The 26,057-nt window shown below is 38.2% G+C and overlaps 1 protein-coding gene across 9 annotated transcripts in view; it reads left to right on the forward strand.

Annotated features, from left to right (window-relative positions):
• The window catches only part of caska (calcium/calmodulin-dependent serine protein kinase a), a 309,385-nt gene extending 285,571 nt beyond the window's left edge, over window positions 1–23,814 (forward strand). For all 9 annotated transcript variants that reach the window (XM_069889306.1, XM_069889307.1, XM_069889308.1 and 6 more), the window contains 5 exons: window positions 5,778–5,858; window positions 5,975–6,055; window positions 8,384–8,586; window positions 14,664–14,747; window positions 21,810–23,814. In XM_069889306.1, coding sequence (XP_069745407.1) covers window positions 5,778–5,858; window positions 5,975–6,055; window positions 8,384–8,586; window positions 14,664–14,747; window positions 21,810–21,986 — 626 coding nt within the window. In that variant the 3' untranslated portion in view covers window positions 21,987–23,814. The remainder of the gene's footprint in view (window positions 1–5,777; window positions 5,859–5,974; window positions 6,056–8,383; window positions 8,587–14,663; window positions 14,748–21,809) is intronic.
• Window positions 23,815–26,057: the final 2,243 nt, after the last annotated feature.

A 26,057-nucleotide genomic window follows, 5' to 3' on the forward strand; every position in this document is an offset into this window, starting at 1 on the left:
CACTTCATTAAATTACCCTAACAGACTCTTACTTTATCTAAATAGTTCAGTACTTTTGCAATGTGATGTGTTTGTTGCCTTTTGTGAATAATAAGATATATCTTTCGCACATTTTATTTATAATATAAAATTGATTTGGCTTTGATGTGGGTTTTTGTGTGTTTTGTACGTTTTGGTTGTAATTTAACAATGCATTGCAACATAGCTTAAACAATGATGCTTATACATTTTTCATGCTGTCTTCCACCCAATGGCCTCTGCATGTAAGTAACTGTGATTGAGTGACATTAACTTGACTCCCTTTTTCCGTTCTTATTTTAGTTTGTCTTATTAGCATTCAAGAAATTAAAGCTGCATTGTATTCTCTTGAAAAATATATCCCTATCTTTAACATAATAACTAATGAACTTTTACAAAGTATGTTGATGTCAGGACCCAAAAAGAGCAAAGTAATTTGTTCATTAACATTGCTTCTGTTCGTTCACAGGTGTTTCTAGAAATTCAATCATTCCATTCTGGAGGTACTAAATGAGTGCAGCAGGTTTAGATGTTGTTTGAGGGTCAAGGCATGGGTAAGGACTGGCACTCAGGATGTTTTTTGAGTTCAGGGTGCAAGTGAAGAATAAAAATCGGAAAATCATGGAAACACTGAGGAGGTTAGACCGCTTTTATGTGGACAGAAAGTTAATGTGTCAGGCTATCTGAAATTTTTGAATTTAAGTTTAAGCCGGATTGTGTGATGTTCTTTAAGTTTACATACAGTTTTGTTGGAACTGTGCAAGTCAAGGAAGGGAAGTTCAGGGTAGACTAGAAATGAAAGTGATAGACACATAGAAGCTGAGTCTCCTTTGTGGACAAAATAGAGGTGCTGTAACAAGAGGTCATTCCATCTACATTTGCTTCCTTGCATCACGATTTGAGCAATGAATGTAGTATACTAAATTGGAAATACAAGTGAATCGTACCTGCACCATTTACATCCTCTGGTTGTGGGTAAGGAGGGGGTAAAAGGCATGTTTTGCTACATCGCATTTGAGTGATGATGTGTTGTGAGGGGAAGTTGGCATTAATAGATGTAGAGGAAACAATCCTTTATGGATGTGGCATTGTAGAAAAAACAGCAGAAATTATGGAGCATGGTCCAGTGACTGAAGCTTGTAGTTAGAAAGATTAGGATAAGGAGAATATTATCCTTGTTCTGGTAGGATGGAGATGGGTTGAGAGCAGAAGCAAAAGAGAGGAAGCAGAGGTAGCTGAGGCCTTGTTAGAGAAAAATATCCATTAGAAGGTGAAAGATAAGGTCATTATCGGAATGCATAATCATCCAAAGAAACTAGGAGAATTGTCCTTTCAGGATAATGATAATGTGTTTACAGATAATTTTTTAATATACTTCATTTAAAATTTAAAACCACAAATAAACATTTACGATATTTCAAATTCAATTCCAATATACAGAAAAAGAAAGAAAATAAAGTAAGATAGAAGAAACCTTCTACTACCCACCCCACCCTCCTCCCTCCAACCCCCTACAAACGCAAGAAAAGAGAAAATGGGGGTGTGGCGTGCTGGTGTAGGTTGGAGTCGTGGAAATACACCTCTCACAGTAGAATGAATTAAAACTTGAATTTAATTTTTTTTTTAAATTAAGAGCCTTGAGATCGATTTGAAGTGATATACTATGGTCACAAAGAAGACAAAGACTCAATTGCTAAGAAAACTACTACTGAAGATTTTAGTATAACTGAAGAAGTTGGGCCTACCGTAACGATTCAGCCTCCAGATCAAGCTCCACTCCCCCCAAGGATGACCCGAGTGATGACAGCAAAGATTCATGTGACACCAGCGCCACTTCCCCAGGGAGCCAGGGAAGATGGCGCTGGAGTTCAGAAGAAGACTATTAAACTACATGCATACAATCAATCAATCAGTGTCTACATTGGGACTTAAGAGTCGATTGAACCTGGGTCTGCTAGCATTGCTAGTCCAGTCCATTGCTAGCCTGGTCCAGTTTTATTTTTGAAGGAAGAGGAAGAAGATACTGGGAAAGGAAGTAAGAATCTATGAAGAATTGGAGGGAGTGGGAGTGAAAGAAGAAGAAGCCGCCCAATTTATTCAAAGTATGGAGGATATAAAATTTGAATACCCTGAAGCTAAGTTTCAGAGTGAGGAATTTAAAGCTTTGTTAGTCAAATAGGGAATTTGGTCAAGCATATGGATTTACAATTTTGGTCTTCTAAAAATGAATCTAAAATGCAATTTCAATATTTGAAAGGTGAAATTATAGTTATGAAGCAAGAAATGGCAAAATATGCTGAAATTGTGGAGAAAGTTGAAACTAAAGTCCAGAAAATTGAAGATGACATCCAAAATTATCGTGATGAAGAATAACAATGCAAGGACACAGTTAATAAAATGGACGATTCTTTTGTGGCTTGGGAGGTACAGAGAAAAGAACTTTTACAAAAAATTGGTGTACTGGAGAATCATAGTCGTAGGAATTATGTTAAGATTGTTGGGCTGCCTGAAGATTTTGAAGGCTCTAATCCAGTGCAATTCTTTCAAAGATGGATTCCAGAAATTATGGGTCATGAATATTTTCCTAATGGATTAGAATTGGATAGAGCACATAAAACAAATAGAAAGAAACCATTTCTGGGATAAGCGCCATGCTCGATTTTGATAAGGTGCTTATGTAATCAAGCTAAAGAAATGATATTAAGGTTGGTGGTTCAAACTGCTCAAAATCAACAAGGCCTCTTAATAGTGGGAAATAACAGAGTGTTTTTCTGTATGGATTTAAGTATGTCAATTGTTGAAAGAAGAAAGAAATTTAACCCGGAAAAATCAGTTCTTTGGAAGAAACAATATGTTTTCTTTTTGTTATCTGGCCATACTTAAAGTGTTTTCTGAAGAAAATCAATTGCGCTTTCTTACTGATGAAGAAGAGGCTTTTAAATTTTTTAATTCTTTGCCAAAACTTAAACAAGATCAAACTTCAAGTTTGAGTTAGTCTGCTCCAACAGGTTTTGTTTAATCAAGATGAGAAGATACAAAATCTGCAACAGTTCTTAAAACATGAAGAATTGGTTGAGATTAATGATGACCAAGTGAATAAGGATCTCAAAGAAGCTACTTATACCTGAATGAACTATAATGGAAGTTATGTGTATTCTGCCTGGGAGGGGCGGACTTTTTGTCTACTCCTTCTGTAGCCCCATGCCACTTTCCACACAGTAGATGGAATTAGTACTTTTTTTAAAAATCAGTAATTTTTTGGGGTTTATTTTTTCTTTTTTTTCTGGAGATGTCAAATTTATTTGAATATGTTTATGAAGCAGGGGTCCAGTGGGGCAAGTGGCGAGAGTTCTTTGACTCTTAGATTTGAATATGATGGGTAATATATTAAATTCTGTATCCTTTAATATAAATGGGCTTGAAAGGAAGAAAGGTTTGGTATATATTTAAAAAATTAAGGGTTGGTTTTTATTTTTTTTTAAATAAACACATTTAACTGAAAAGGAACAAAAATTAAAAAGGGAATGGGTAGGTCAAGTGGTAGCTTCTTTGTTTAATTCTAAAGCAAAAGTAGTTACTATTTTGATTAATAAGAAAGTTCCTGTTAAAATTAAATCTGTAGTTTCATATCTTGCTGGGAGATGTGTCTTAGTACATTGTCAAATTTATTCATAAATGTAGACACTTGTGTGTATTTATGTGCCCAATGTAGATGATGAAAATTTATTCGTGATTCTTTGATGTACTTTGCTGAAGCACATGAAAATGTTCTAATTGGAGGAGACTTTAATTGTCGAAATCCAATTTTGGATAAGTCACAAAAATCAGTTACTAGGACTAAAACTGCTGAAAGATTTTTGACTTTGATGAAGGATTTTAATTTGGTTGATATTTGGCAAAGGTTAAATCTGAAAGAAAAGGATTATTCTTTTTATTCTTATAGACATGACTCCTATTTGAGATTAGGTATGTTTTTAATGTTAGCAAATTTACAAGAGTTATGCAAGCAAAATTTAAAGCTAGGATTTTATCAAATCATTCACCCCTTTTGATGTCATGTATAATTTCTGAAAAGAAAAAAATGTTATATAGATGGAGATTTAATTCTTCATTGTTTAAAAAAAAGTTTATTTTTCTAATTTTATAAGAAAAATCCAGGAATATTACAAATTAATTCTGATTCAATGGATAAAAAATTTATTTATGGGATGCTTTGAAGGACATTATTACAAATTTAAACCTAATATTTGGGTATATGGGTGCCAAATTTGCAAAAACATAGCATATTTATTTCACAAACTATATGTAAATAGTAAAAAAATTTGAGGAAAAGATTAATGAAAATATTTAATCATTGCATGCATATGTTGATGATCAAGTTAACTACAGATGATGGAAATCTTGAAAACAAAATCCTGAATGTTTCCAATATCTATGATCTGAATGAATGTAGGGATAACTCCATGTGTTTGGATCTAAAATTGCACTATAAAAATATAATGCAGCTTTAATTTCATGATGGACTTGTTTTATATGACTCATAATTTCACTGTAATTATATACCCAAAATGACTCAATGTTTCCTCCAACTCTCAACAGCAAAAATTGCCTGTTCTTTCATTGTGAAAAGTGTGACTTTAAAACATTAAAATCCTTGTTGTCATTTCCTTTACTAAGTATTAGGGCTAAAGTAAGAGTGAATATTTTTAATACTGAGCTTTTTGTTAGAACTTGAAAGCTATTATGATTTTGAAGGCTCCTGCTGAAGTTTTTATTTTTATATTACTATTTTATTGTTCAATTTATTTTGGGGATCTTAATCTTCTTTTCATACTCTTCCTTGTCTGATGTGCTTTCACTCTTCTTAACCAGAAGCCAAAACCCATCCATAGCTTAATGCTATGATGTCCTATAATTTAGATATTATTAGAATATAAGAGGCACTGGAAGTAAAAACCTTTCCAAAGAAAGAAAGGTTTGAAAATGATTTAGCAGGAACCACTTTCCCAATATTATGAACATGCATATTTTATTAACAGTACCAAAAGCTGCTACCGACACCATCCATCAGAGAAGCATTTCTTCATGTCCTGGAGTGGAATTTTTCTCATGTCTACATTAGTTGGAATGATTCTGTATTTGCATTTTTTTTTAAAGTTCTGCCAGTAAAAATCCAGTAATAAGTATTTACAGAAAAATTAGGAGTCTGCTTATCGCTCTTGTAATTGACTAAGATATTTGGGAAAATATTTAATCATTGAAGATACATTTCCACATTCTGAGTTTGCTCTAAAAGCTGTTCACTTTTTACCACCTTATTCTGTAATATTAAATACTATTGAAAAGATAAACATTTATCCATTATATTTTTGTAAAAATACCAAAAATAAATCAAAATCTGTACATGTCCTGTCTTGCTATCAACTATTGTTTTGAGAAATTTTATCTGAAGGAAAATTAGGTTTCAGTTTCAACTATGTGCATTATTCAACGATAAAATTAAATACATTTCATCTCATATCATCTGTAGATGTGTTTTTAATAAATGTGAAATAATTGTTTAATTGCCGGATAATATATTACTGCCCTTCATCTACTTCAGAATAAGAATAGTTACATGTATTTTGTACTTTAGATCTTAAATAAATTTTGTAACCCTGTCTGAAATTCTCAGGGATGTTAAAATATTTCCTTTTAATTCAGATGCTTACAACAATAGTTAATACTTAATTTACTCTCACAATGGGTCTCTCTTTTAGTCTTTGATCAACTAGATCTTGTCACATATGAAGAAGTAGTAAAACTGCCAGCCTTCAGAAGGAAGACTCTAGTGTTACTAGGTAAAATAAATGTTATTTAATTACATTAATTGTGGAATTGCATTTACTACTTTCTGTTCAAGGTATCTTTTAAAAGTAAATAAAATGTTTGTTTTTGCCTTTTATATGTGAAAAAGGAGCCCATGGAGTAGGACGGCGGCACATTAAAAATACTCTTATTACAAAGCATCCAGACAGATTTGCATACCCTATTCCACGTGAGTGATGGATTTTGAAATATTGTATTTGTGTGAAATATTCAATGGCTAAATCCTTTAAAAACAATGCAGTTCTTTGGACAGACATATCAAATACTGTATTATATTATAATCATAAAATAGATTCTCTTCCTCATGAGAAAACAAAAGTGATACCATGTACAAAATCTTTGTGTCTGTTATGAATGTTATCCTTCTTAACATTTGTATAATTCAGATAATAAAAGCATTTTTGATTTTGTTCCAGATTTACACAGTATCATATTTTCCGGTTCTTTCTTTGGTGATACGGCTAAGGACTGGCATTGACTATGTATAAACCAACAGCTTTGTACTAAGTTTTGCTTGGAAGATATTTTTAACTTATTTTAAACACAATTAAATGACTAAGGAACTTGGTCCAATATTTTTTATAACTGTATTAATTGAGTTATATTATTTCTACAAATAATTTTACCACTGCATGAATTTTATAATTATAAATCTGGTTTCTTCCTCTCCTTTCCCAAATACAATGGGCCACATCTTAATGACCCTATTTAATCGCTCAGAATTGCTGCCCACATACAACTACTCCCAGTCCGATTCTCTGGGACTGCAGCCGGTTTTTCCTATGTTGTACTAAATATACTATTTAGTGTAAACATAATGTTTCCATCGAAAGAGTATATCAAGCACAGAATTTGAACAAAAGGTGTGACCCAGGACAAGCAACCAGTGAGATCTGCCCCATTATGGTGGGAAAATAGCTCCTAATTTTGTTAGAATTAAGTGTTTTGCAGAAGTGAGAAATTTTGCAGCTACCTTGAAAAACCTTCACTTGGATCCTTCAGCTTTTTAGAATATGAAATGATATTGTTCTTGCAAGGACAACTGAGAGTTCAGTGAGGAAATAAGCCAATAGGTTAGCTCCTTGACAGTTAGAATTAGGATTGGAAAATAACAGATAAGAAGAGTGAGATAGAGAGGCTGAAGGATTCAAATTGGGTATGGAAATCACATTCTTCCAGTGTGATTTTGTTCATTATTAAATGATATAATTTATTAAACTTTCTGAATATTAGAGTAAATAGAAACTCCTAAGTTATTTTGTATTCACAACAACTATTAGAAAATTTGATTGTTGTTTTGGGATGAAAGACTAAGGTGATCTTAGCTAAAATAGTGATGAAATTCTACAGTAAGTGAGGAAGTGGGGGGGGTGGGTGAAAATTAGTCAAATATTACCACTACTCTTTGGATTATAACCATATAACCATATAACCGTTTACAGCACGGAAACAGGCCATGTCGGCCCTTCAAGTCCGTACCGGTTCACTTGAACAACTCCACCCATTGGAGATTGTAGATCCATTGGAGATTGTAGATCCATTGGCGATGATCTTCCAGAAATTGATTTACTCTGGAGAGATTCCAGAGGATTGGAATCTTAGTGGTCTGGATCCCATAACTTCTCCATGCATCCAACTTTTATCTTGTTCACACAGAAAGAATAGCAATCAAATCAAACCATCTTCAATTGATCACATTGAAAATTTCCTCCCTATAACCTCTACTTGCTACTAATTAATCCTGTACTCACTGACCTCCTTTGATTCAGTTCACCTCCAGTTTAAAATTCAAATCCTCATGTTCAAATCCCTTTTACTATTTTGTCTGCCCTTTAGTCTGCACCTTTTCCAGTTCAATAAGCTCTCAGACCTCTGTGTTCCTCTAAGTTCAGTTTCTTGTTCATCTCCTGCTTCATTTATAATCAAACCCATAAGATCTGCAATTCTTACCCTAAACTTCTCCTTTTTCTTTTTCCCCACTAAAATTCTCTTCTAAGCACACCAAGCTTCATTTTAGTTCCTGTTTATACAGTTGTTGTCATCTTTTTTGTCTGATTACATTCCTATAAAAAAATCTTGAAACAATTTATAATGAAGATATTATTCAAATGAAAATTGTCATTGATACCAGATATTACCCAGCCTCAATACCCTAGAAAGTAGGAAGAATGTAATCTATTAATTTGAATCTGCAATTTTTAAAGGATTTAATGTAAACAGTAAAATATTTTTCAAATGTGGTAACATTTTCAAAAATAGCAGTGTTTCTTAGGGGAAAAGCACAATACAGTTATTAATTTATAAACTTACCTGGTTTCAAGAACGAAACTGTGATGTCTATTTTCTCAAAGCCAGTTAAGTATGGACAATAAATGCTGGGATAGTGAGACTTCCATGTTTCAAGAGTCAAAAAAGAACAATGAACCAGGCATGAGTTAGAACCTTAATTCTTAACAGGAGTATATGTCACCAATGTATTGTGTTTTTTTTCTCATAGACACTACCAGACCTGCCAGAAAAGATGAAGAAAATGGGAAAAACTACCATTTTGTGTCACATGATCAAATGATGCAGGACATTTCCAATAATGAATATCTAGAGTACGGCAGTCATGAGGATGCAATGTACGGAACAAAACTGGAAACGATACGCAAAATCCATGAACAAGGACTCATTGCAATTCTAGATGTTGAGCCACAGGTTAGTAAGTGAAATGTAATTGTAATAGTTATTGATAAAGGCCTTGTTTATCCCACAATTTTGAGTCGGTATCAATGCATCAGCCTGACTGTTTGCTGTCTTTATTGTCACAACAAGTCAAGTTTCCATAAACAGTTTAAATGCAGTAACCATAATGTGGTTTTGTTCTGCCTTGTGGGGCTTTTCAACCATCTTGTGGGTGGATGAAAGAAAAAAAATGTGCAAGTTGCAGCAAGGTTGCTACAGCTACAGCTAGGTTATAACTCACGGTTATAGCCCAAGGCTGTAGCTCAAGTCTGCAGGAGAAAAAAGGCACACACACCAATAGAGTGTATTTGACACTGAGTTCATTCAGTGGCAGCTCTGCCTTTTATTGTCAGTTCGGCTGCATCACCACTGGGTCGTGGCTTGAGTGGGCTGGCTGCTGATTGGTTACCTTGGATGTAAGCCATGCCGTCGGGCGCCCTGCGATCCTCTCGCGGTGATTGGACAGTTTCTCTACCCTGCCGGCCGCCTATGGAAATGGGTGTTTCAGCCCACACAATGCTTTCAACAGCCATTTCCTATGTTGGGTTGAGGCACGGGCTGCTAAACGACACCCCCCCCCCCTAGAATCGGTGATTGGGGTACCATCTTTAGGAAGCCGACCCCTGTGCCGTGGGGTCGGGTGAGTGATGGGCTGGTCAAAGTCCAAGTAGGCCAGTTTCAACCAGTCGAGTGTGAAAGTCTCTTCCCTGCCGCCAATGTCCAACATACAGGTAGAGCCGTTGTCTGAGGACATGGTATAGCCCTTGTAAGGCCGCCATAGAGGTGGCCAGTGAGCCCCACATGGAACAAACACTTATTTACAGTCAGTAAAGTTTTTTGGGACATAAGTGCAGGGTTGGCCATGGGGTCTAGGTTTAGCAGGGGGCCAGGGTGCCTAGGTGCTCGCGTAGTCTGGACAAAATGTGGATGCTGGGGGCTCCCCTAAGTACTCAGGGCTGTCATGAATTCACCCAGTATATCTAGGGGTGTGCCGTAGACTAACTTGGCAGAGGTTGCCTCGAGATCCTCCTTGGGTGCGGTACGGATGCCTAGCAAGACCCAAGGGAGTTCGTCGGCCCAGTTAGGTCTGGTAAGCCATGCCATTAAGGCTGCCTTAAGGTATCTGTGGAACCTCTCCACCAACCTGTTGGCCTGTGGGTGATACGCAATAGTGTAGTGGAGTTGGGTCCCCATGGCGTGGGCTAAGGCGGTTCACAGACTGGAAGTGAATTGGGGCCCCCTCTCCAATATAAGGTGTTTAGGAAACCCGAAATGCGCTTCCCAAGTGTTGAGTAAACCTCGTGCATAAGCTTCTGTGGAAGCCCCCGATAGCAGCAACGCCTCTGGTCATCCGGTCAGCCATTGTGAGAAGGTAATGTGCGTCCCACAATGTCAATGTACACGTGGCTGAACCGGCGACGTGCTGGCTTGAATGTCTATGGTGGAGCTTTGATACGAGTCTGGAATTTGGATGACTGGCACTGAGTACAAACCCTGGCTTACAGGGCGACTTCTTTGAGGAGTCCGTACCAGACATACTTGTTTGCCACCATTTTGACTGTAGTCCTGATGGCGGGGTGAGCCAAGTTGTGGACCAAGTCGAACACCTGCCTCTTCCATGCAGTTGGAATGGCAAGGCGAGGTTTACCCGTCGAGGTGTCACAGAGCAGCGAGCAATTGCCAGGGGTGATATGGATGTCCTCCAGTTGTCCGATAAGCTGGAATGTCAGAGTCTGCTTGCTGCGCGTCAGTCAGGGGCGTATACTTGATACCAGAGGTAGGGTCGTGCACTGCCAAGATAGCCGGATGGGATAGGGCATCGGCTACCACATTGGATTTGCTGGCTATGTGTCATGTCCGTTGTAAATTTGGAAATGTAGGACAGGTACCGCAGTTGCCTGGCTGAGGATGGATCTGACACCATACTGAAGGCGAAGGTAAAAGGTTTATGGTCTGTATAAATTTTGAACTTCCTGCCCTCCAGGAAGTAACGAAAGTGCCAAATTGCCAGGTATAAGGCTAACAGTTCTCTATCAAAGGCACTCTACATGAGCTCTGGTGGCCTGAGGTGTTTACTGAAAAAGGCCAGTGGGTGCCATTGTCCATTCACCAGTTGCTCAAGTATACCCCTGACCATTGTGCTGATGGCATCTGTCTGCGGGTGCACGAGGAGGGTGGCATTGGCTAGGGTACTTTTGGTGGCCTGGGCCTTGATCGTCTCCTGGGTCCATTGTATGTTTTTACTGGGTCCTTTCATGAGGGGAAAAAGTGGGCTCATGATGCGGTCCGCTGCAGGTACGAAGCGGTGATGAAAGTTGACCGTACCTGCAAATTCTTGTAGTACCTTCACCATCGATGACATGGGGAAAGAGTGAAGCATCCACCATAGTGGGTAACAGTCCGGCTCCATGTTGGTTGATACGATGGCCCAGAAAGTCAATAGTCTCTCGGACACAGGCACTTGACCGGGTTGATGGTTAGGCAGAAATTGCTCAGCCTGGAGAATAATTGTTTTAAGTGGGCAGTGTGCTCGGTGGGGGTGTGGCTGGCAATTAAAATGTCACCAAGGTAGACAAAGGCAAAATGCAGATCTTGGTCCACTGTATCCATCAGCCTCTGGAAAGTCTGAGCCGCGTTTTTTAACCTGAAGGGCATGCGGAGAAATTCAATAATCCAAAGGGGGTTATAATGGAGGTTTTTGGGATGTCTTCGGGGTGTACCGTGATCTGATGAAAGCCCCTGATGAGGTCTACCTTTGAGAATATCCATGCCCCTTGCAAGTTAGCGGTGAAGTCTTGGATATGGGGCACGGGATATCTGTCTGGTATCGTGGCCTCGTTGAGGCGGCGGTAGTCTCCGCATAGTCTCCAACCACCCATTTGGGGACCATGTGGAGAGGGGAGGCCCAAGAACTATCGGAGCACCACACAATGCCAAGTTCCTCCATCTTTTTGAACTTGTTGAGTTTCTCGGGGGGAGATGCCATGCCAAGGTGTGAAGGGAGGGCCCTCTGTAACGATTTGGTGCCTCACCCCATGTTTGAATTCTGCCGAATGGAAATGAGGCGTGGTGATGGAAGGGAATTCTGCTAGGACCAGAGTGAATTCATTGTCAGCAGTACTCACTGAGTGCAGTTGGGGGCTGATGAGTTCAGTGCCCTTGAGCGAGAGTGACTGAAATGTCTAGGCGTGCACCATCCATTGCCCCTTGATATTCACCAGGAGTGAGTTGGCCTGGAGGAAATCTGCACCCCATAATGGTTGTTGCACGGCCGCCACCGTAAACTTCTAAGTGAATTGTCTGTCCCTGAAGCATAGGGGAATGGTGCATGTGCCAAATGTTTGGATGTTGGAGGCATTTGCTGCTCAAAGCTCCTGGCTCAATTTGACGCAGCGGGCCTTCATGCTGGTTGGGGGAATGATGCCCCAGTGTCCACCAAGAAATGTCGACCCGTCAGGGAGTCTTGAATGTATAGCAGGCTATGCAGTTGGCCGGTCATCGCAGCAATCAACGATGGCTGGCCTGAGCATTTCCCTGGAATGCACGGGGAGTGGCATCGATGGGCCTCTGAACCCTACCGTCGGTGATAGAAACAGTACTGCTCACTAATGGGGCATGGCATTCAGTTGGTCAGCCAGTTGGTGGTCTTCCTGGCCAGGCGCTGATTCGCGGTGCTGTCATCTGCTCCAGCGAAGTGCAGGCATCCCTCTTAACCGCCCATAGCAGGTCTGCTTGGGCAGCCACTTCCTGGGATCATTGAAGTCCTTCTCCATGATGAGCAGTCAGATGTCCTCGGGCAGCCTCTCCAGGAAGATCTGCTAGAATGGCGGGAAGGAGGTATGGACATCATTGGGAGTGAGTTTGTCGCTCATGAGGGTGGAAGGGGTTCTATCCCCCAAACCATCGATATGCAACAGTCGGGCAGCGTGCTCACCCTTTGAGACCCCGCAAGTGTGGGTTATGGCCACATACCTTCCTTGATTTGGGGGCTGCTAGAGGAAGTCAATGATGTGGGCTGCGGTGTCCTGATCATTGGCGCTGACCACGTGGTAGTAGCACGTGTCATTAGTGGAGATCCGTCGAAAGGCGAACTGTGCCTCGGCTTGCTGGAACCACACCTGTGGTTGCAATGTCCAAAACCCGGGCAGTTTCCACACTATGGCGTGATTTCAGGTTGCGCTTCCATCTTCGGGTCCAAAGCGCCGTTTGTCCATTCGGGGTCACCACTGTAGCAAGGTCGATATGGCTACAGCTAGGTTATAGCTCTCGGTTATAGCTTAAAGGCTGTAGCTCAAATCCTCAGAAGAAGAAAGACACACACACACCAGTAGAGTCTATTTGACACTCAGTTTATTTAGTGATGGCTCTGTCTTTTATAGTCAGCTCGGCCGTGTTATCACCAGGCCATGGCTTGAGCGAACCGGCTGTTGATTGGTTACCTTGGATGCCCGGGCCCTGATTAGGCCCCTGCGATCCACCAGCGTGATTGGCCACTCTACCGGCAGCCTATGGAAATGGGTGTTTCAGCCCACATGATGCTTTGCCGGTCACCGCGTTCGACAGCCATTTCCTGTGTTGGCCCGAGGCACAAGCCGCAGGCTGCTACAAGATTTTGTAAAGTGCCTTGATTATTTTTTTTCTAATAAACCACATTTTGGAAAACCTCTGATTTGCTAAAACTTGCTTCCAGTAAAGAAATATAACATGGTAAAATATATTATTGAGCTTACTTTGTGACTAAATTATATACCCAATAAGTCCCTGTTATACACAGACCACAAAAGTCCTCAATTTAGTGCTGAACTCTTTGAATTTTCCTAGTTACAATAGAACTTTTACTGTACACTTGGATTACAATCGGTTTTGTATATCTATATCAGTAATAAAGTTTCTTAGGGTCATTTGAAATCACTCTTAACTAACTTGATTTTTGGCAAAACTTTTATTCAGTGTTTTATGTACAGTGAGAGGAAATCAGCAATAAATACTTAAATAAATTATTAACATTGGATGTATCACCATCCTTTCTTGTATAATCTCAAGCTTTGCAAGTCTATTATAATTTGAAAGTTATTTTGTCAGTATTCTGTAAAATTTGTGAGGACTTGTTTAGGGAAATCAATAATCCTTAAACATCTGAGAGAAATTAAGAAAGTGAATTGTGATTTTAAAAACTTCTGCCACTGAGCTTTGACATGCAAACCTATCTTGGGAAGAACAGTCTTGGAAAGTACTGCTTCTTTTGCCTGTCAGCCCATTTTGTTTTATTCAAATTTAATAATCTGGTCAGTTTCAAAGACTAACAACTGAACCAGCAAATATTTCACGGAAAGTAATTTCATTCCAGTAACTATCTTGCACTGCATTCTTAGTCGATAAATACTGTTTTCTAATTTTCAAATAAAAGTCTTGCCCTTTGCAGGTAAGAAAAAAAATGCATCTACTATTGGCTTAAATATTACCTTCTTTCTTTCATTTAAATTTCCTGAAGAATGAAGGGAGATTTGATAGAAGTACTTAAAATTATGAGGGGGATAGACTGAGTATATGTAAATAGGCTTTTTCCACTGAGGGTTGGTGAGATACAAATTAGAGGACATGGGTTAAGGGTGAAAGCGGAAAAGCTTAGGGAGAACATGAGGGGGAACTTCTTCAAGCAGAGAGTGGTGGGAGTATAGATCAAGCTTCCAGCTGAAGTGGTAAATGTGGGCTCATTTTTAATATTCAAGAAGAATTTGGGCAGGTACATGGATGGGAGAAATAAGGAGGTCTATGGGCTGGATGCAGGTCAGTGGGACTGGGCAGAGAAGGTGGTTTGGCACAGACTTGGGCGGCTGAGGTGGCCTGTTTCTGTGGTTCTAAGACAACAGAAGGTCAAATAAGAGAGCAACCAATCTTTGGCCTTGTTGCAAATGAAGTTCTATCTTGTTTCTAATTTATGTGACTGAAACACATGCATACAATATATCAGCTCTGTGTTTGTCCATGCCATTGGTTTAACTTTATGTGCAACTCCATTCTTTATTGACCATCAAATTTATCTCCTGCAGGCACTGAAGGTTTTGAGAACTGCAGAGTTTGCCCCATTTGTCGTTTTCATTGCTGCCCCAACTATTACTCCAGGCATGACTGAGGTGAGAAAGAGATATCCCAGTTCTTCTGTTACATTTGCATTATTTCGTTGATGATGAAATTTCATCTTTCAAGATTGATATTTGGTGTCACAGCTGTCACTGAACACAATCCTTTTGAATGGGTGGGAACACTTTTTTTTAGCAATATTATCATCATTTATTTCTTCAAGATCAGTCATTTTCTTGGTCTGATGCATGTGGGGAAAAAATCAGTCTAAGATTTTCAGTCTTTAATTAAGATTTCATCATTATTTGCATTAAATTTGCATACAGTTTTTCAGGTAACCTGAGATGTATTAAAGGTTTAGGGAAATAAAATGTATGCTATTTGCTCATACAAATTGCAATCTTTACTGATATTTGAATGTATTGTTATAACCGTGATATCATCCTCAACTATGTTAGATGACATACCTTGATATTATACTGTGTACTGGGTTATAGGCAATATAGCTTCCCTTTAAGATATCCTTCTTTGTTTAAATAAGATCAATAAATGAATATGTTATTTATCTTGGTAGTGAAATGAAATACTATTATCTTGGAAACCATTATTCCGAGGAAAAACATGCATTTGTGTTGCATCTTGAATAGATTAAGACAATTCAGGGTTCTTCTCATGTAAGCAGATGATAAAATTATTATTATTTCAAAGAAGACTTAAGGACAGGTGAGAAATAAACGTAGCCAACGTTAGACAGGTTTTAAGGAGCCATTTTAATGGAAAAATGTAGAAGTGGAGAAGCTTAATGAGTAAATTCTGGATTTCAGGGCCTAGACAACAGAAAATATGGCTTCTATTGGTAGACCAAAAGAAGCTAAGGAAGCTGTTACAATAGGAAGAGTTCTTCAGCAAACAGTCTAGCAAGTTGATTCTAACATGCATACAGCCATATATAAAAGAGCACAGGTACAGAGTATAGAGTCACAATGGGGGAAGAAAATCAATGAGTACATAACAAGGGCAGCATGATTGCACTATTGTGGGATTCATTCAGGAGCCTGATGGGTGCAGGGAAGAAACTGTCTTTAAGCCTGTTGGTCCTCAATTTCACACTCTTTAATATTTTCTCAGATGTGAGGAGGAAGAAGAGTGGGTCCTTCAGTTTTCTGGCTGCCTTTCCCAGGCATCGGGAGGTGTAGATGGAGTTGATGCAGGGAAGGGAAGTTTGCATAATGTTCTGAGCTGCATTAATCATCTTCTGTAGTTTCTTCCAATCTTGAACAGAGCAGCTCCCATACCACACTGTGATGCATCCAATATTCTTCTGTAGTTTCTTCCAATCTTGAACAGAGCAGCTCCCATACCACACTGTGATGCATCCAATATTCTTCTGTAGTTTCTTCCAATCTTGAACAGAGCAGCTCCCATACCACACTGTGATGCATCCAATATTCTTCTGTAGTTTCTTCCAATCTTGAACAGAGCAGCTCCCATACCACACTGTAATGCATCCAACTAATATTCTTCAGATACTGCACCAGCACAGTTTATTTAGGAACATTTCCTTTGTTTATAAAGTAAGTAGAAGCATTGGAGTGCTTTCTTGATCGTCACGTCAATGTGGTTGGTCCAGGTCAGGTCATTGTAAATGTTTACTGCGAAGAGGTTGTTGTGGACTGGGTTGTGACCTCTACCCTCTCTCACCTCACTGTTCCCTGTATGTATTCCCTGCTGATTTCAAGCTCTACGAACATGTACTCTCCTAGACTCACTTCCACAGCCATGTTCTGCTGTACCCTCAATCTCCTGACTTTGGGACCATGAACCCCCTTATCTTTTTGATTGGATGCCTGCCAACATTTTTCCATACCTTGTTGAAGGGCTCAAGCCCAAAACGTCGGTTATGTATCTTTATCTTTGCTATATAAAGAATACTGTTTGACTGCTGAGTTTCTCCAGCATTGTGGTTTTACTTCAACCACAGTGTCTGCAGACTTTCGTGTTTTACTCCTTCTCCTGAAGTGTGTTATAGAGAAATGGGATAAAATCATTAAGATCTAAATGCTAAGCTGAGTTGATGAATGTAAGACATTGGAGGATTGCAAGCTAATATAGCACAAGGGTGTTAAATGAAAGTACGATGTAACTATTGAATTTATTGCAGAATTTTGGATGAACCCAACTGCAGAAAGTGCAAAATGGATAGGAAATTATTGGAATGTTGGAAATGTGAAATGCGAGAACATGTTCAACAAATGAGGCCTCATCTGTAAAGTGGCATGATGCAGTATGCAGCTTCAGTGACCTGTGTTAAAACCTGACCTTCATAGTATACTGTATATATGTGGAGTTTGTTTTCCCAGTGATATTTTGTGGATTTCTTCCCATATCCCAAAAGACATCATGGTTGGTAGTTCAATCGATTACTGCAAGTTGGTGTATGTGACTGGTAAGGGAAAATGGGTACTGGTGGTCATAAGAGAGAGAATAGGTTACATGAAAGTTAATGGAAAAGGAGGATTTTTTTTCCGTTGGAATAATCAGGTTTTATTAAAACTTTAAATAATGGCCGATAAACGAGAGTACGAGCTTTACATTGTGCTTTTGGTCAGTTACAATCAGTCGTATCCACGGGAAGCCGGGGTGGGGGCTGCAACAGGCATTGATGGGATTGCTGAGAGCTGTCACAGACCTAATATATTGAATAGCCGCCTTCTGCATCACAAGATGAGAAACAAAATTACCATCTCAGATTGATAACCTGGGAAAAGATGGAAATAGAATGAAAGATTGGAGGGGAAAACAGAATGCAACAGAAGGTCTTTGACAGGTGGCAGAAGGTATAAAATGACAAATAGATGATAGTGCAAAGCAAAAAACTATAATAGTTTGGAAGAGGCATAAATGAGTGAAACAGCATTTTTATTTATTTTCAAACAATATACTATAACTGGAAATGCTAATAATGTGAAAACCTGGTGTTGGGTCCAGAAAACAAATTTGCTTGTTTGGTCATCAAATTGTGGTTCACCAAGTTTATGCTGAGAATCAGTAGGACACTAATATGCTGAAGAAAAGTTGCAGGCACAGTTTTAAACTTAGTATTTTTTACCTATTATTTTCTTTTTTTTATTTCCTTCTTTTTTTTTGCCAATGCTGGAGGCTGCAGGTGGCTTGAATTCTGGATACTAGAGTTTCACTGTTTTAAGTCTGAATGACTTAAAATGAGAAATGTACCTAATTGACCTTATCCTCAGTAGTGCTTTGTCAGCATTGGAGATACAGTCCCAAATTCACACTAAAATGTGCGGCACAGTTAGCATAGCGGTGAGTGCAACACAATGATAGCGCCAGTGACCTGGGTTTGAATTGAGGTGTGTCTGTTCTCCTTGTGTCTGTGTGGGTTTCCTCTGGCCTTTCAAAACGTACAAGATTGTAGGTTAATTTAAGTAGTTGCGGCAGGGTCAATTCTGTCATTTAAGAGGTTAAATGAGTACATGGATGTGAGGGGGTTGGAGGGTTATGGGCAAGGGAGTGGGTAGGTGGAAATAGTGGAGTTTCACATACTGTAAATTATATGGTTATTTGGGTGACACGGACTGTATGTCTAATTTTTTTTTAATTTCAAAAAATGTAAAAGTATAAATTTAATGGTAATTGTATAGTAGTAAAATCACCCTTAAATGGGAAAGTCTCAGAACATATCTGGCAACTGGAAGCTGGACATCAATGAAGACCGTTAACGGAAGCAAGATGCATTCTACCACAATTGCTCGTTTAGTTTAAATCCGTTTTGGAGCTTCTAGACCTGGGAAAAGAGAAGTTAGAAGGACGTGTGATGCTTTTCCTGAGGGAGGATGAGATCTTAGATCAGGAAAGATGATGATCTTGATGATAAAGATGCAAATGCTCAATTCAAAGTCAAATGTGATGCAACTTTGTAAAAAACCATGATTTGCCTGGAATGGTGACCAAGGAGGCTGGTGGTATCAATGAGTCGTGCACAGAGTGTGAGGAAGGTTTGAAAATAATGGTTTTGCTTAGTTGATGTCATATAACCATTATGACAACATAGAGGTTGTGAAGATGTCAGAAGAAATGTTGGTGAGATTGGAGCTGGGTATTATTGGCATATATGTATTGATTGAATTGTTTTTGAATGATTTTACTTGCAGGATAAATAGAAGATGAGAAATGCAATGGTTCAAAGCTATACTTGGGAAAACTTCAGAAATAATCTTCTGATTATTAAAAGATATGTCTATCCAAAAAAAAATTTTTTTGAAATAAGATACAATGGCAGGTTTGTGTAAAGCTGTGGTCCATCTCCTTTGCCCAATTTCAGAGGATCATTTCCTTTCCCAACCATCTTTCTGGAAATTCTGAGGAGTCTATTAAAATAGTGCCATATTATAGCAAGATTTTTGTATGTAAATATTTGTTCTGCTGAGACTTAAAAAAATAATATATGACAGTCACAGTAAAAAAAAGACTGTCGCAGGGAATTGGAGTATAAATATAGCAGGTAACTAATTAATGCCATCTATTCCTCGTAATCCAGGCCACAAATTTTATTGACTAATTCTGGAACAGCGTTACTGCATTTCTAGGCAGTCATGGTTGGAAAAGATGGTTGAGAAACTAAAGCAATGGGAGGGATTGAGAAAGTTAGACTGAGAAAAGAGTTCACAGTTAAATACCTTTGTAAACTTGTTGTTCCGTAAGAGGTAAATTAAATTCATGAAGCTTGCTGTTATGAATGTCGCTTCACTTTTTGATTCTCTCTCTCTTATAGTTTAAACTCATATTTTATTTTTATTTTCTTGTATCCTTTCTGAATTTTACATAGCTCCCAAGGTGGTGCAATAAGCTACCTGTAAGTATTTTTATTAGTTAGGAATGACTATGAAAATAGTGATTTAGCTAAAGCAATTAGTGATGTTGTAGTTGTCTTTGAGAAAAGTTTTGGTTTTTTCAGGTGGTCATTAATATAACTGAGTAAAATATTGTTGTTTTACTGTTTGTCTTGTGAGCCCTTGAAATACCATACTGGAGAAAATCAGCCTTCTATGCAAAAACAGATTTTCTGTTGTTTCTGTTGGCATTAATTAAGATGCATAAAGATTTCCTTCAAATAAAAACACAATGCTGGAGAAACTCAACAGGTCAAATAGTGAACTTAATGGAGCAAAGATAAAAATGCATAACCAAGGTTTTGGCCTTAAGCCTTCATTGAGGTTATCTTTGCTCCATTAAGTACACTGTTTGACTTGCTGAGTTTCTCCAGCATTGTGTTCTCACTTCAATCACGGCATCTGCAGACTTCTATGTTTTACTCCATAAAGATTTCCCAGGTGGTTTTGGATTTCTTTTTGACTGATCTTTTTTGATTTGTCTAGCTCATAGATGTACATTATTTTTATAAACAAGCTTTGCTGGTCAAATAAAATCTTAAAAACTTTTGTTAGATGTAGTAATAATGAAGAGTTTGACTTAAGAAAAATGTTGGCGCACTTACCATGGCTTGAATTGTAATTTGTCAATTTCAGTAAATTGATTGCTGCTTTGTCAGTTTAATGTAGAAGAATCTGATAACAGTGACAACCCGTATTTCTGAAATGAGGTTTATGTTGAAAAATATTTCACAACTGGCTGGGAAAAATAGATATTGGACCAGAAGGCATTGATTAATAACCAACATTTCCACGGAGACCATCTGTTGGTTGCACTATGTTGGCCAATGCAGTCTAGACTTGTGCACCTGCACACTTGACATCCAGGGGTGTTCATAAATTGCTCATCTCAGGAAGCATCTGATGAGACCCCATTCATTTGAATGGTGTCCACACCTTTTATTTGAAAAATAAATTGGTAAGAATTTGTTCACTTTATTTTCACAGTAGATTTTTTTAAATAACTGATAATGGTTTTTTATTCAAAAATGCATTTTTAAAACCTTTGTTTTTAAAAGTTATTTCTATTTTAAACTATTTCAAAATGGCTCATCATCTGTGAAGACATTTAAAATTACTGTCAAATGATATGAAAGTGGTCCACAAATGGAACCAAATGCCCACAAGTCTTCTCCCCATTCTTAGACTTGAGTACAGATGCTGACATGGTATGAGGGACCAAAAATTTAGACCTGCTGCATAGCTAGCCTAGCATTGATGTTGACAGTGAAGCATGGGCAATCTGGCATATTAAATTTTTAAAAATCAAGTTAATGGGCTGTTGAAAAGTTAGAAGAGAAGTGGGGTTCAGGGCACTATTATTAAAAATGGGGCCTCATCTGCTGACGACTATCTGTGGCAAAGGAGAGCTTAGGGATCCACAGGCTGCTGGAATCAGAGGAAGAGAGTTGGGGCATGGAATGTGGCTAAAAAGATTTACTAAAGGTGGGATAAGCAAAACCATGAGTGGATTTAAGGGTTATAATTATAAATACCAAACAATGGAAAACCAGCAGTTAATCCTGGGAGTGTAGGGCAAGCTATCAGTAGCGAGGCATTAATGGAAAATAGCAGGTGGCAGGATGTTATTACTTCCTCTAATAAATCTGTTGTCTTCCACATATTAAAAAGTCTGAAGGCTTTCCTACAATCTGCTCCCATTCTTTAATTTAGTTTACTTGTAGATATGAGAATAACTTAGAAGTACAGGGGTTTGGCTGCCCACCTGTGTGGTCCTTGCCCCAATATTCTGACACGAGGTCCTAGTTTCTGAATTCAGACAGAAAGTGTGTTTTGTTGTACCATCAGGATTAATCAAAAAATGCAGCAATGTTCACACTGATCCTGCCCTTTCTAATTCATTCCAATAATTAATTGTGCACTAACCGGATTTGTTCTTTATGGTGAAACTGATCGGAAAACTATTCAAAACAATTTGTTTAATTTGCATACAAGGAAGAACTGTCTCTGTACAATTTGCTTCTTTCTAGGTATTTCATAGATCTTCCCTTGTATCTTCTATGTTAGAATGGATAAGAAAAGCAAAATATGATGGAATTTATAAATAAAATGGAAAGCAAAATCTATGAAGAGAGAAATAGCTGGGTAAGAAATACTTTGGTTATGGGAAGATCAACCAACTCAGTTTATTTTTCCATTCTTCAGGATGAATCTCTTCAACGTCTACAGAAGGAGTCAGAAATTCTACAGAGAACATATGCACACTACTTTGATCTAACCATAATCAACAATGAAATAGATGAGACCATCAGGCATCTGGAAGAAGCCATTGAACTTGTGTGTACTACGCCACAGTGGGTTCCTGTATCCTGGGTTTATTAAGGAGTGGAGAGAGAAAAAACCTGAACTTTACCATTCCCTAGCAACACCTGACGTTAGACTTTGTAAATGACCATGCATTAAATCTTGCCCCTTATAGACTGCCTAGGATTAGTGTGCCCTAAAATTTTTTTTTACTATTGTTATGTCCTTCTAGATGGATGGCGAGAAAAAGTATCAAACTCTGAAATGACAGTGTCCTTTTTTAAAATTGTGAGGGTGTTCTTCCATTACTATAATCAGACCTACAAATGACTCCTGATATGCAGAGTCTAGAAATCCTGCAGAGATCTTTAATACTTATTTTAACATGTTTTATTGTGTTTATTAAATAAGCTTTAAAAAAAAAGCCATCATCCAATTTGTTCTTTTGTCCAAATATTAGTATACTTTATTTAGAATAAATAGTGCAGTCTTCCTCTGTTCCTCCCTGTTTGAGATTTAATGTCACATGAGTGGTTTTGAATTATAAATTCAGATTTTACATCTTCTGATATCCCCAAAGAGTTACTCAAAGGATAATTGGTACAAGCTTTAAACATTATTTTGTGTCAGCAAAGATACAAATATATGCAGTCATATTGTTAGAGGCTAGATACAGTGAAAAAAAAATTTAATACGATTTATTTTATACAGCCAGTCAAATTTAATAAAGGGATACTGTCATTTACAATTTAAAAATGTACAAACGTTTTAGGAATTTGAATCAGGTTTTACTGCATGTGACAGTTACAAGAATTCATGCTGTTGGTGTATCTGTGTTGGAAACTGTATTCTACAGCAACGTACATTCCATTTGTTGGAAATTTACCCAAGGGAATTATTATTCAAAACAATTGTAAACCTATGCACATCCCTTGCATTGTGGGCAAGTTTATAAATGACTGATTTTTAATCATGTAGTGAAATGTGTTTGTACTTTGTTGCAATTTAATTTGTTCTAAGGGGAAGAATTAGCAGTTTTGTCATTTCAGATATGTGTCGTCTTTGAATATAAATATTTTAATTATGTTTTGTCTGGAAAAATGATTTAATTTTTATCATTGAATTATATGTATTAAAATCCACAGATTTTACTAAAGAAATACTGTGCAAAAAAAAGTTTGTGGTCAGATACAAGCAGTTCAGCTCACATTACTATTTCATTTAAACTGGCCTGGAGTGTTACTTAAGACGACAATACAAAAACTGCAATTGGACTTTTTTTTAAATATACTTCCCTTTATTTGGTTAGTTTTTTTTTCCAATACCCTCATTGTTTTTCTTGAAGTTCGACCTCACCCAGCCATGTTAAATTGGATAGGCTGGAATTATTGACCTAAGACATTATTGTGTTTCAGTTACAGGGCTGTAAGTTCTATACTTTTGTAACTGGTCAGTGGTAAGACCAGTATGGTGCTGGCCATCGGGAACTGAACAGTACCTCTGGTCATGTAATATAAAAATGAAAATACTGTGGGAAAAATGTAAAAGACAATGAAGCACAATCTCTCAACTGGAATTTATTGAGCATTTTCATATTTTCTGGAAAGTCCATTCCAGTGAAGAGGAAATAGTATTTTATAAAACTGTTCCCATCAGAATTTTAGAGCACAAAGGAATGCATTGTTTGCCTTAAGACATTTTGTAACTTAATTCCTGCTTTCTTTGATGTAATGCCATTCCTAACAGTATTGAAAGGAGATTTACTTATCTGTTAAACATTTCAGAAAATGCATATTGTTCAACGTTGCATAAATGCGGTGGATGCTTTCATGGAAACACAATTGGCAATAGAAATCTATTAAAGGACAAGTGGTACAGCTGAGATCCTTGAATAATTGAAAATGTAGATCATCTGAAATGGGAGTATTTCTTTTTTTTAAACTTGGGTTTGAATAATTTTATACTGCAAAACTGCTGGAACAAAATAGATAATTACAGTAATAATGAAATACTGTTAATTGAAAATTAAGTTTTCATCTTTGATCACAATTTTGAAAACAGTTACTGGTTTTACTATCAGAGACCTAAAAATCTCATTGGAACTGAGATATCATCCGTGCTGATAGCTGTAAATGGGGAAAAATATAAAATTCAATCTTTCTAATAAGCAAGGTGAGAATTTTTTTTCCATTTGTGCTGTAGAAAACAAATTTAAACTTCATTTTTGCATGCATATGATGTTGATTGTATATCAGCATGGGTTAAATTATCAGATGAATCGTGTAAATGGCTTCATTGCAATTTGTAAGAAAGAAGGTAAGGCTGGGATGTAATCATAATTTCTTCATCCTTCACTACAGTCTAAAAAAAAGTTTCACAGTGATCCAAGTTGGATGATGTCTGTTTTTTTAATTTTTACACACCTGTCCATCTGAAAAATAATCAAAACTCAAATCCTGGAATATTAAGAGGCATTGCCATAACTAAAATAATGCATCAAAAACTACATGCCTTGAGACCAAAGTCATCCAGCTACTTTTTTCTGCCCCCAGTGGTTTCATCTGAAATTGCTCAGCATTGTGGTGCCCACGATGAAATAAAATTGCAAATTCAAGCCTCCCTCTACCCTTGCCCCACATTGACTATTTCTGGGTCATTTGATCAGGTTTTTACTATAAAGAATTAAGACTTCACTCTGTGATCTGTGCATCATTTATCCTTGCAGCATTCATTTTAGAACATTGATGGGAGACTTTGCACTTCCTCCTGGGCAGGCTCATCATTGAATACTTCTGGGAGAGCCCTGCAGTTACTGAAATACTCTCCTATCTGCAAACCCAACCCCATATTTTTATCCCCATCAAAAAAGCGGTCAAGGCCGGATTAATGTAGTAGTGAAATTATCATGTTACTGGCCCTGAATTCTCAAGGGCCCCTGTGTTTAAGTAGTATGAGTATCTTCTTTATTTTCATCTTTGAGCAGCTGCTATGAGTCTGTGTTAATAACCCTGATAAAAGGTGATAATTGGCTAAAATTGCTACCGTTAAATTTAAGGGTAGTGATTTTAGCCAATATCACCTTTAATCAGTATCTCAGCTGCTGCACAAAGATGAAAATATAAATAGAAATGCACTTAGCAGAGAAAAAAAATCCTCACCTCAACCCCTTAGCTGGCTGGTTTTATTTGTTTACATGTCGGAGGAGTTGCATGCTGCAGATAGCAATGGGAAATGCTCAGCAGTTCCAGCTGCGTGGGGGATTATGGGTAACGAAGACTGTCATTGAGCCAGCCACTGCCGGCGTAAGTAGGTTTTGTTTTAACCAAATGTGTAAGTTTTAACAGGGAAGGGGGAGAAGGACAAAATGTGTAAGTAAGTTTTAACGGGGGCGGGGGCCTAATTTCAGGGCTTGCCATAGGCACTAAGTTCTCACAATATGCCACTGGTAATCACTGAATATATAGTGATCCAAGAAAGCTAACATCATTTTATTAAGAATAATTAAGATTGTTTCAAACTTACCAAAACGGACATGCAGGGTCAGGATCAGAAACTCTCTTGGCGGGGGTTGGGGTAGCACACGACACAGTCACACTTCCTCCTCATTCCACATGCGCCAGCAGGCACAATTTAGGACCCCTTTAAAATAAATGCTACAGGCCCCGCAGTACCTTCATCTGACACTGAAAACGGTCAAACCTGAGTTTCAACACAAAACTGGAGAAACACAGCAGGTCAAACAGCAAAGGGGAAAAAAATACATAACCGACGTTTCGGGCTTGAGCCCTTCATAAAGGTATGGAAAAGTGTCGGCGGGCAACTGAACAAGAGTGGGTGGGAGGCATGGTCGCAAAGGCAGGAGGTAATAGGTGGAGAAGGGAGGGAGGGGACAAGGGCGAGCAAGGAGAGGAGGGATGGGTAGGTGAATAGAGAGGAAAAGAGGGGGTGGAGAGGAGAGAGCAGGTTAGCTGAAACTGGAAAAGTCCATGTTAATGCTATCTGGCTGGAGAGTGCCCAGATGGAGAGTTAAGTGTTGTTCCTCCAATTTGCAGGTGGGATAGTACATGAAGACGTGGTCAGACATGTGAGGATGGGAGTGTGGCACAGAAATGAAATGGTTACTAGGAGGACTCTGTCACTGGTGTAGAT

The sequence above is a fragment of the Narcine bancroftii genome, chromosome 7 (assembly GCF_036971445.1).
Source record: "Narcine bancroftii isolate sNarBan1 chromosome 7, sNarBan1.hap1, whole genome shotgun sequence".
NCBI classification, from domain to species: domain Eukaryota; kingdom Metazoa; phylum Chordata; class Chondrichthyes; order Torpediniformes; family Narcinidae; genus Narcine; species Narcine bancroftii.